Source organism: Pezoporus wallicus, unplaced genomic scaffold, assembly GCF_028554395.1.
Source record: "Pezoporus wallicus isolate ANWC-B61680 ecotype Strahan unplaced genomic scaffold, APGP_CSIRO_Pwel_v1 contig_5261, whole genome shotgun sequence".
Taxonomy (NCBI): Eukaryota; Metazoa; Chordata; class Aves; order Psittaciformes; family Psittacidae; genus Pezoporus; species Pezoporus wallicus.
In genome coordinates, this window is record NW_026642423.1 from 3,256,532 (window position 1) to 3,268,995 (window position 12,464).

At 37.4% G+C, this 12,464-nt stretch overlaps 1 protein-coding gene across 2 annotated transcripts in view; it reads right to left on the minus strand.

Moving 5' to 3' along the window:
- Positions 1–9,952: 9,952 nt before the first annotated feature.
- GYPC (glycophorin C (Gerbich blood group)) overlaps positions 9,953–12,464 on the minus strand; it is a 29,319-nt gene continuing 26,807 nt past the window's right edge. For both annotated transcript variants that reach the window (XM_057430173.1, XM_057430174.1), the window contains exon 3: positions 9,953–11,109. In XM_057430173.1, coding sequence (XP_057286156.1) covers positions 10,913–11,109 — 197 coding nt within the window. In that variant the 3' untranslated portion in view covers positions 9,953–10,912. The remainder of the gene's footprint in view (positions 11,110–12,464) is intronic.

Below are 12,464 nucleotides of genomic sequence, written 5' to 3' on the forward strand. Positions count from 1 at the left end.
ACAGGTTGCTCTGCTTTTACAGCATCTGATCCAGCTGCGAGTCATGGACTCTGCCCAGCATCTGTAGCCTCTTTTAACCATTGTTAAAGTTATTGCAAAGTCCATTTTTGCTGGTGCTATCAGAAGTGATAAGACCCTCTGGAAAGCATTTTGTCTGTAGCTGATAGCCCTCACAAGCTGGTGGCAGATGTTCATGTGGAGGTTATTGATATTGCACACAGATCTGAGAGATGTGAGACAGTGGAGCTCTTTGTTGTAATGGTGGGTATAAACAGCTGCTCTGAAATAGAGCCACAGCCACAAAGAGCTGTGCAAGTTTGGAGTGGCCAAAGTGATTTTAGACACTTCTCTTTATGAAGCTAAGTGAGGCTTTTGCTTGTATTTCTATCAAAAGATCCATCCAAAATTAGGACATATGCACCTGGGGATACAAATCATTCTCTGATACTGTTCCCACTGGTGTTAATGGGTGCAAAGCTTAACATTCTTTATGTGGGCTTATCAAAAGACCTTAAGAAATATGATTTGTATTGCTATCCTGTTCTGTTAGCTGGAATATGAAATTCTGTGGTTTGCAAGATTGTTTCAGCAAGATGTCATGCAGCCAGCAGGGTATGTCGTTCAGAGTAAACATGTGAGATGTATTGCTGTTTCACTCTCCATCAGCATGAACCGACAAAACACAGGCAGAAATATACAGGTAGACACTGGCTGTCTCTCAAGGTCTTTTTATTTCCACTTTTTTACATTCAGGTGTTCCCTGTAGGTAGAAATGCTATTTGGAATAGACTTAGTTGAGCAGCCACAGCAGTCACTGACAAGGCAATGAATGGACATACTAAAACATGCTAGAATGTTCTACATCGTAGCAGCTGTGTATACCCTTCTGGAGAAGAAGGCTATGTAATTTTGAGAGATTATTTTACTCCTATCAGGAATTGCACCAGCTAAACTACACTGCTGAGAAAAAAAACAAGCCAACACCAAACCAAACCAAAAGAAAAACCCCACAAAACCCAAATGAACAATCCCCATCCCCCCCCACAAAAAAAAACAAAACAAAAAAAAACCAAAACAATCCCCCAAGCCCACAAAACCGCTACTTTATCCACTTTAATAAAGTCCCAGGGCAAATGAAGGCACGCTCAGATGCCTTGCTGATAGGACTAAAGGAGTACCTCACTCCTGCTTTCCCAGTTCGTTGTAGACTGCTGCTTTTTTGTCTGAGAAATGCCAACTTGTCCAACTGAGTAACTCACCTCATAGACTTCTTGGCCTGGCTGTTTGCTTTTATCCTTGATTTCTTTACAGACTTCCCTCATTCCAGTGTCCTTAACTGAAAGGACTGAGAAATCACAACTATCCCAGTTTGCTTGAAAGTCAGTCTTATGGCCCTAAGTGTTTACCAGATGATATCTTCAGAAAGTATTTCACCTTGGCAAGTGGCCTTAAGTCCTGAGCTCTGCAGTACTGACAATGCATATCAACTGCTTTTGAATAACAGTGAATTTTTCATATGGGAAATACTTTTTGTAGGAGTTATGGCTCCTTGTTACTCAAGAAACCACTGAAAAATAAGCCTACACTTAACTATTTCATGCAATTAGCTATTTGCTGCAAATAGGTTTTTCAAATACTAATTCTTTTCTTTATAATTCTCAGGCAATGCATCGTTTTTATTTTAATGAGCTTTGCTAAGCAAATAAACTGAATTGGGCAAATGTAATTGCTCTTTTGGGGAAGTCTTTTTTCTGCTCCTTAACTCATAGGCTTGTGGTGCCACTCTATTGTCTATAAGATATTGTGCAGCTCTCCTAAAACCTTTTTTTTCTAGTGGCAATGGGGTAGAATATTCATGCCAACTTGTTGCTGGGGCAGAGAGAACTAAAATTTGTGTTTTATTGAAAAGGGATACTCGCTGAGCATATATTATGATCTAGAGGACAAAGAAGCGCAAAAGTCACTTCTATTTTTTCTAAGCTATCCCACTGCATGCTTATACCCATACACCTCTTTTGTATTAGATGTTCCTGACCAACTAAGGATGTGAAAGAGGCACCAGTCTCTCAGCTGAAAGCTTTTATTTGCTTTGCCAAATCTGAAGAAGCTTCTGCTTTTAACTGTTAACAGTCACAATTTCAGTTCTCTTTATGACTGGTGGTTTTTAAAGTACCAGCCTGTATAACCACAGGAAAAGTCTTCACCTTTGTGGAAGACAATAAAGCACCAGACTTGTTACTTTTAGGAATAATTGAGCTTTGCCTGAGATATAGGAGATATTTTTTGTTTACTTACAGAATCCAAAGAGTTTTCTGCTTTAGTTCAGAACCAATTTAAGGTAGGAAAGCCAAAGTCAGCTTTGACTATGCCAACTAAAATGAAATGGACATCTCACATACCGCCTGCTACTACCCTGACCCAGCTACATCCTTCTGCAACCTTGTACTGATAGATGATGCTGTAATTTTCTCAGGCTTTCTGGAAGAACACTGGCTGAGAGTTAAGACTGAAGAAATAGTCTGAAACTTGCACTCACAGCAAGAACATGAAGAAGACAATGTTGGAAAATGTTGTAAGATTGTTACTAAATAAAAACCAAGGATATGTTCTTGCAGATAGCCTAGATCATGACTACAGAGATATGTGTTAAATATACAATTTTAAGAAACTGTACAGCATTTTCTCAGAGGGTAAATTTTCCATAAAAGTACTAATAAACCAATTCCAGAGCCCTTGGAAGATATGAACTGCTGCCTGGACTCAGAAAGAGGCAGTGAATGATTATACATATTTTCCAGCTCTGCCTTAACCCAATGAACATAGAGGGGGCAAGACCTGGGAAGGCCCTGCAAGGGAAAAATATTTATTAGATAAAATGATACAAGCACATTCCATGAATGTTACTGCAGAAGCAAGATGAAAAAAAGTGTTACTTTGTCTTTGTGCAATGTTAACAAATTTTACTGTACAGCGCAGAACCACTGGGAAAAAATAGTTTTAGTAAATAATGACCTCTTATTCATCTGTTTGATTAAAGATGATTTTTGCTCAGACTGGTTATTTATTTCTTCTTTATTGCAGAGAGGAGACAATTATAAGGACTTAAGAGGTGAATTTTTTAATTCAAAACCAATTAAACTTTGGCCAAGAAATTGGTTTATAGGAAAGGTATATTTTTGGTCCATATGAGAACAACATTCAAATAGTGCTTTCTTTTAAATCTTCAGTGTCCCCCTGCTTTGCATAGGAAGGCTGACATTCTTTGGGAACATGACCTTCATTAACTTCCTTATCAAAATTCCTTACTGAACGGTTTTTGACAAAAATCTTTTATCAAGTTCTAAGGATTTTTGCAAGAAAAAAAAAACCAACAGAACCAAACCAACAACAATCCCCTGACTCCTGTGAAGACTTGGATCTTTGAAAATGTCAGCCAGAATCAAATAAGAAACTTCACTATTCTACAGCAAGAAAGGACAAAAACAGGACTGAAGGCCTGGGGCAAAAGTGAAAAAACTGGGACAAGCTTGCAAAGTCCATGTAACTTATACCTCCGTGTGGGACAGTGAGTAAGCTGACTTGGAAGGTCAGGTAAGGTTTAAAGTAATCTGATCCTGAACTACTTGTTCTTCTCCTTCGGCCTGTAATTCATTTTTCATTGCAGTTAGTGAAGCTGCAGAGGTGAGAGTTCTGGTTAAACTTAAACACAGCTGCCAGGTATTTTCTGGGGGGGAAGAAAGGGAGAGAGGAATGTGATGAGTAAGAAAAATAATACTTTGGGGTCTGGGCACAAGTCTCTATAACTAATTCTTGTGGCTTAACTTTTGGCAAGTGTTCAGCACTTGGCTGTTCAGAGGAATCATCTTGTTCTTGATTCTGCACTGTGCTTTTCATTCTTCATTCTACTCCTGGTGTCAGAAGCATCATTCATGTCATGCAAGAAGAAAGACTGAGAGAGTCCTGAGCTCCCTTCATGGAACAACAGTCTTTATCTTTTACCAGAAAACTGGGAGATGTAATAATCTCTCTGATTCTTCAATTTCTGTTCTGGTAGGTAAGCTGTGCTGCTGCTGAACAGAAGGGAATGGAAATATTTCAGCTCTGTAGAATTTCTGAGCACGAGGCTGTATTTCTGAGTAACATTACGGGAATATTAGAAAAGGTATGGAGAGCCCTGAGGGTCACACATGCATTTATGAAACAAAAATGTATGAATGAAGAGCAAAGCAGAAATTGACAGTAAAGAACATCAGAAAGTGTAATTTAATCGAAATAAAATACAAAATCTTATTTGAGTTAAATATTACTTACAGCAGGTTTTATTAAAACACTATTGATCAATCCATTAGGTGCTGGAATGAATAAAGATGATTGTTCCCAGCAACCAAGAATGTGGTGTTGAGTTGCATTATATTAGCATATCCATATGTCAAATTGAAAAGGGCTTCCAAGTGAATCTGCTAGCAATCCCTCAGGGAGATTAAATACTTTCTTTCCAAGGTACTGGAAATTGAGTGCCCACTCAGGTCTGTCTGGTCATTAACCAAACGTCAGAAATACAGAAACCTCTCTACATGTTGCCATAGCAAGACTGGCAAAAGGTTTAGGTTTTATATCTTTTTTTTTTTTTTTTTTTTAAGCTGAAATAAAAATGTTAATCAAAATCTTTGCTGAGAAGCAGGTTCATTACTGCAAGGTCTGGACCCTTTCTCAGTGCAGTCAAAAGGCTTTAGATATCGAGGCAGTACTGAGGCTTCAGGTTCAACACTGATGATAGAAGAGGTGTGGAGCAAATCATATGTATATGTAAAGTGTTTCTATGTGATGGTGCTTTTGCTGAAAACTCTTATTTTCACATACCTTCTTTTACTTGGTATCTTTTCCTTTACTCAGATCTTTGTTCCTGCTATAAGCCTTTCAGTTACTGGTCATCAGTAAAGGATTAATTTGGTCCCAACATGTTTCATTATCTCACAGCAAACGTGGAATTACATGTCATGCAGCGGCACTGGTAACAGTAAAAGTCATCACAGTTTCCAGCTGCTGAAGCACCTCCAATAACAATGAATCACATTGTCAGATGTTGTATGAAGTCAAGGTCAAATTTCTGAATGTGCTGGCTAATAATGGAGGATCCACTGCAAAGTCTTATCTCTCTGCTTGTCTTCCCAACAAGAACATTGCTAATGAACCATTACTTCTGACCTGCAAACAGTCCTATGCATCAGTTCTATGACATATAAAAGGCTCTTTGGAAGAGCTGTTCTTGCCAACAGCTTCTCCGCTGGATATTAAAACTTAGATTATTCACTGTTCTTCTGGTACCCTCCAGGTTTTCACCATTTCGAGACATCATTTTGACCCAATAGGATATAACTTAAAGACCTACTTTTTTTTTTTTTTTTTCTCACTGACAGCAACAATTTTGAAAAAAGGGACAACGTTGTTAATGGTTGGACTCGATCTTAAAAGTCTTTTCCAACTTAAATGATTCTATGATTCTATTACAATACATATTATACTAGGCATATCTTCTGAATATTAAGTAAAGAGAAATTGTATGGAAAGCCTTAAGAACAAAGCAGAAGTGTTCACATTTGGTAGCAGTTGGGTGGAAAGCAGGCCATCCATCAATAAATACTCATTAGGTATTTATAAACCTGGCTAGAATTTTTAAGAACACCTTGCCTTAGGTAATACCTGTGTATTAGATAGTATATAGATACTGTGTATAGATAATACCTGTGATACCTGTGCACAGGTCCACACTGGCATCCACAGAGTGATGTTCCTTCAGAGAGAATTATTGTTTGATTTCTTATTTGAAGCATGACTCCTTAGATCTATCAAAAGCTTCTCTTGCTTTTTTAATGCAAAAAGCACCAGTATATCTTTTAGGGTTTGCATGCTCTATTAAGAAAATATTAACTGCTCTATTAACTGGCAATTCTGAAAGTTCATGGTATTTTAAAAGAGAACAAAAATATGAGAACAGTCATCTAAATGCTGAAAATGACAACTTTAATTATAAAGTTTTTTTTTCTTCATATTTTAGCTTTTTCTCAATTCAAAATATAGTAGATTTACACCATCAGTATATTAATAGCTTTGGTAAATACAAACATTATAGTCAGTTTTAACATACAATCAGCAGTAAGCTTTGAACATTTTGTATTCTCTATTTTTTGTCATAGCAATGCTGCAATTCAAATAGACTTTAATACAACATATCAGATACTCTCTATCATACATAAGTTTGAAAAAACAGAAAAATGTTATGAAGGTAAGAGGTTATGCTGAAAGATCAGCACTTATAAAGATTTCTACTTTATTAATATAGTGTGCTTCTTTCTGAAGTGGGTGGGAATACGATTTTTTTCAGGAAGGATATATATATATAGTCAGTAGAATTCTTGTCCAGCTGAATCAATTTTATCCCAACCACACAAGGAACAGTTGTGTAGAATAAGGATTCCTTATTTCCAGTCACTGACAATATTACCATCTTGAACTAGAGAAGGACCTCTACTACTACAAACACTTAATTTGTTCGTAAGGTGGTTGGAATATTTACTCACCATATATGTTTTTCTTTTATATCATTAGCTTCCTTTTTTAACTACCTGAGTTTCCAGACATCAGATGTGTGTTTATTGCTTGCTCAAGGGCTCCTTAGTTTTCTGTTTTATATTAACTGCCACTGTGAAGCTTTTGCATTTTCTAAACATACAAAGCTTTTGTATGTGAAAAACAGAGAGATTTTAGAAAATGCAATAAACAGATCTTAATACTGTGGGTACTCTTCTGGTCTGTATTTACCAGCATTTTTTGATTGGGCTTTCACATGCAAGGAATTCAAACACCTCATGTAATTCAAAGAAATTTGTTGTCAGCAGTTACCTTCAGCAAATATGCTTTGATTTCTCAAACAGCAATATCTATTTTGTTTGATCAAAAACTGCTTTCATCTCTATTGGCATCTAATTACCTTCTCCTACTCTGTATCTCTATCTTTTTACTGATTTAAATCTTGTCTTAGTGTTTCCTGTATTCTGTGAGGAATCCTTGCAGGCTGTAGCTAGTGGTGCTATCCTACTTATCTTGCAACTATAAATGTTTCAGCGCCTTATCTAGTTTCCTTGTTGAAAAGGAACAATCCTTTATATTTTCCTGTCCTGGTATTCCCCCAGTGATCCCTAGATTTTATTTCAGAGAAAAATCTATGTTGATGTTCTGAGGGATCTTATGGTACTATTTTTAGTAGTCCCTCAAGGCAATTTGGTCTTGCTGTTGTAAAACAGAAAATAAAATATATATAGTTACCTTGACTAGTAGATGAATAAATCCTCCTTAGGACTGAATTAATGTGCAATGGCATATTGGACCTCAGGAAAACCTGGAATGATAGAGGCTAAGCACCAGAAAAAAATGTGTACCAGATCCAGTAATGTGTGGCCAGATACACATTTGGGACTGACTGCTTTTGGGCAGAATTACTCTGATGAACAGTTAAAGCTGCTACAGGGACTGAGACTGTCAAGCACTCCTTTCTGTGCAGAAGAAGACTGTGCAGGTACGCCCCAAAAATCAGAAGAAATTGAGTTCCAAACGTTAAGGCAACAGAGTAACTTTATTGATAAAAACAGATAGATAAATACATAGGTAGATGGCCAATCCTTTGCCATAGCAAAGGCAATAGGGATCCAGATGGGAGCCTGAGGCACTGCAAGCAAAAATGGCAGTCACGGTTGAGGAAATGGAGCACCAGCAAGTGGCAGGCCAACAGGCCATTGCAGTGGAGGGACCTTGGATAAAAGTATGGGGTGGGGGGAAACAAACTGTTTTCTTAATTCTCTTATTCAGGAAGCAAATTGTAAAACTTATTTAATCATTAGTGATGAAAAGTTATGGCTGCCAACTGAGATGTCTTGGCATTGTACATAATGTTTGTTTTAGCACAGCATGTTGCTTGCAGAAGGATTAGTCCTGAAAGTTATAGGAAGTTTGTACTTCACTCTTTTTACAATTAAAATTGAATGACTCAAGACAGTAGAGTTACTGTATGAGTAAAAAATAGCAAGATGAGGCCATTAGAATTTGCCAGTCATCAGATGTCATGAGCTTTCTCCATTTCAAAACAAAATTTGTCCTGAAAAAAAACAAACAAACGGAAAATCTCCACGTACCATCTCTTCTCTCTGTTCAGTGCTCTTGAATTATTTCTAAATATTCAAACCCCTGGAACTCAAAAGGACACTTTAAAAAGGAAAAAACAACCAAAATCTAATTGAAACTATAGCTCTTGCCAGAGTCACTGCTCTGCAAACATTCGAAGTGGCTCATTACCAATATGGAAACTGTTGCTATATGCTTGGACTCTTTGTCAGCCTAGATGAATAGGGAAAATGGGATAAAGAGATTTAATTAAGCTATTAAGAAGGGATATAGTCAAAGACCAGTAGTTGCATTCACTTTGGATTTAGGGGAAGCGATGACACAAAGCTTGGTGTTGACTGAACTAGTAAGGATTGGCTGAGCTCCACTGAACTCACATTGTACCACTAGAAAATCTGGCCTCTATAGTTACAATGTGGACAGCTAGTCTGTCTGAGTTCACCTCACAATTAAAAAATTCCCACACACTCCAAAAGAGACACTAATTCTGGTTCTCCTTTGTTTCAGGTATGACACAGTTGTCTAATTATAATCAGCAATCTCAAGCTGTGAAAACCAGAATTTTATGACTGGAGAGAGAGGCAGGAATTCCTCTGAAGTCAATTTTCTTTAACAGCCAAAATATCGTTACATGGTTCTGAGTATATGAAAGGGGGCAAAAGGCTGATAGCACTCTATAGGTCCTGCTATCACTGGAGGAAAGATTTTTGGTGTTCCCATGACTTCTGTGGGAGATGCAGCAGAAATCAATTCACCCCATTCACCTTCTCTCAGAGGAAATATTTACATTTTTATTGAACTGGTGGTTCAGGGGGTTTCAGTTTTAAAAACTCAGTCTTACAGCTAAGATTACTGAATTTCTCTAATGCTTGTGCTAGAAAGATAAAGCCAGATTCCTTTTTCAAAAATAGTAAAAAGAGTAAAATATTAATGTATCTTAGAAGGAAACAGGTACATAATAGCAAAATATTTGAGCTCTGCAAGTGCTGGGTTTTGTACATTTTATACTGCACTAGTCACAGAATATAATGTGGTTGTACAATGGTTCTTATAAAACATATCTTAAGCATTTAGTAGATTTGGCACAATATTGGTATTCTTTGGTAAAAATGCAAATGCAGGGATTTAAGATTCTAAGAATAATTCAGATTACATATCCTTTGGGTCCTGAGAAAAGACTGAGATTGTGATTGAAAGACAAAAATATCCCATTTCTTCACTTTTCTTGTTCATATCTGTCTTTTCTTACAGCATTCTTGTGGCCAGTGTCCATAATCAATAGTGGAGTCCAGAAGCTTTCCCAGCTTTAGTGCAGAGAAGCGAGTACAAATGATCATCAGTCTCAAAAGCACAGCTGTAGATGACTTTATACATACCCATATAGAAAGCAAAACATGAGAAAAAGCATACCGAGTTGAGCAGAGCTCATCAGTGTCTTATCTGTTATCTTGTATTTCTCCACCTCTATTTTCAGTAGTTCAGGGCACCATCACAGCTGGGGATGAGCAGGTGCAGAGAACAATTATCCTATTTCCGGAGCTAACTGTGGTCTTCAATTAGGAAGCCAACTTAATGGGGTAAAGAAACTCATCACTGTTGATTCTTAGAAGAGGAATATAATCTTTTTGTGTGATAGACTAATCTGTTTCTTTATAATAAAGCATTGATAGTCAGTGTAATTGACTTATCTAGCAGAATGTAAAGGATATACAGAAGCCATACAGAGGGAGACATCAATACAAGCCAGTGGGATGCAGATGAACAAGCTTCTTTGCAGTTATGGTTGCATTTGTAACAGATTTATCAGTATCTGCACCAGAACTGAATTCCTCTCCCTGCAAAAATCAAAAATCCTGCTGGCGGGCATTCAAGAATTTTCCAATGCAAAATAAATAAATAAATACTCAAGCAAAAATATCTTACATGAAAATATCTAGCTGAGCTTCATCGTCTCAAAAGGCCTGCTCAAACCAGGATGTTTTACATTTTAATATCTACCTATTTATGCACACATGCAGGGACCCTACCAATTAATTGGAATCATATTTGTAAGTCTACTGAATATTACATACTACATTGCAAATTCCAACATTTTGCAGCTCTCAAGCTGCAAGAAATAAATCCTTCATTATTACCTTTTCCATGTTTTCCAACAGTTTTATTTCTTTGAAGTGTCTTTGATTTTTACACATGTAAAATTCAAAAAATAAAAAAAAAAAAAAATCCCACTCTAAATCCTCAAACAAACAAAACAGACTCCCCTGTGCCAATAAAACTGCATATTTAAGGGGAGGAATATGATATTTAGTCTACAAAGCTATTTTTATTCCAGCTACATCAACTTTATCTAGTTTAATGTTTGTTCTGTGACCATTTGAAATTCAATTTCAGGTAGTATCATATCAGCATAGGATGCATCATTAACTTGCAAGGCTTGACATTTGCTATCTTTATCTGGTTTCGGTGTATCATTCATACTGAGATATTGTTTCTTCTTATCCGATATTGATTTCAACTGTGACAAGCTGTGCTGCTAATAAAATCTACAGGCAAGTATCTGGCTTTTAGTTCTTCACTGGTAGAGGAAAAGAAACAACCCAGTAACAACAAAATGTAGAGATACTTTTCAACTAGGATGCTTGCCTGTATCCTCATATTATCCATTTCTTAGCACTTCTGTTGATGTAGCATTTCTGACTGATTCACTTGCGGAAGTCTTCATGGAAATCCTTGCCTCTCAGATGAAATATTCCTTTTTGCTTTCATCCACTGCTTCCTGAAGAGTGGGGTCATTTTTCAAAGCAGCATCTGCACATTCAGCAAACTCAGTTCCTTTTGCCTCATTGGTGTGATAGGTGCCCTTATGTCTATACATGTACCGGACCATCACTACCAGCAGGCAGATGAGGACAAATACTACTGCAGCAATCACACCTAGAAGAGGGAGACTAGTTAACTGTATTCCCAGTAATAAAATACGAGCAGCATCTCACAGGCAGACATCACAACTTGAATTACTTGATAAGGAAAAGCCTATGTATCCTAAACATCTGCATGTTGCAGTGGCCAAAGTCAGAACAGAGTCTGACACTGAAAAAACAAAATGGGATATAGATACTGAAGGAATGCAAATCAAATTCTTGCTAGCTTTCTTCAAATCAATGGCTTGCTTTGGTTGAACTCACTAAAAAATTCATTACAAAATGAGGAGAAATAAGAGAACATAAAGAAAACACAATAGATTTCTTTCAACCTTCTGTAACGTATACCCAGCAGAGTTTGCAGGCAACCCAACCCTGCCTCTACAGGTGTACTCAATTTCAGGGGAGGTACAGGGCATTATGTATTTCTTAGGAGACATTCAACAAACAGCAGGAGCCAGGTGACTTCAGTACTGTTCTGTATTTGCAAGCTGCCATTTCATGCTGTGTTCTAATTAAGAAAGTCTGATAGTAATGAATGTGGAAGTGACACCTGGGAGGAGGAAGGGATTCTGGGTAGATCCTTCCTATCTCCTGGACCAAGGCTAAATACTAGCAATGTGTTGACTGGCCAAAAATTTCCATAGGTAACTCATATGTGCATAGGCCTAAATAGTGAATGGAAGCACTCCTAGTGAAGTAAATTAAAGTTCCAGGAGTGGCTGTGCAGAGAACATTGTGTGTCCTTGCTTTCCAGAGTCCTTTCCTTTTTTCCTGTTCTACTGTGAAAGGTGTCCATAAAAGAGTGGCACCCTGACAAGTCCAAAAAATTAAAGCTATACCCCCTTCCTTGTTCAGTTAAGGATCCTGAAAATAAATGAAATATTTTGAAGTTTATTCAATTTGTGTGGTTTTCATTTTTTTTTAACACTGCATACAACTGGGATGTACTTATAAACACTTTAGCTGTGACTCTGTACAAGTACATGATACTGAACTGATTCTATATTCACATGACTCCAGGAGTAAACCATACATTAATGAAATACATGGTAAAACACACCAGAAAAGGACATTCCTAGGAAAATCCCATTTGTGGAGTATGAAGCTGGTATGACAATGCAATAGGTAGGAATTCATTTGACTTACTGTAGGCATCTACAGTTCAGGAAGCTTCACCTGAGTTACCTTGGGCTTCCCTGGCTGTCAGTGGATGGTGTGTGTGTGTGCAGGGTGATTCCTCTTCTAGAATTGAATTCTTATGCTTGATCAGACAAATTGCCCCCCGGAAATGTTTACTATTGTGCAGAGATAATGAGGGTTATGCAGACAGTATCTCTCTGCTGTCCCCTGTGTTCAAGATTTGTG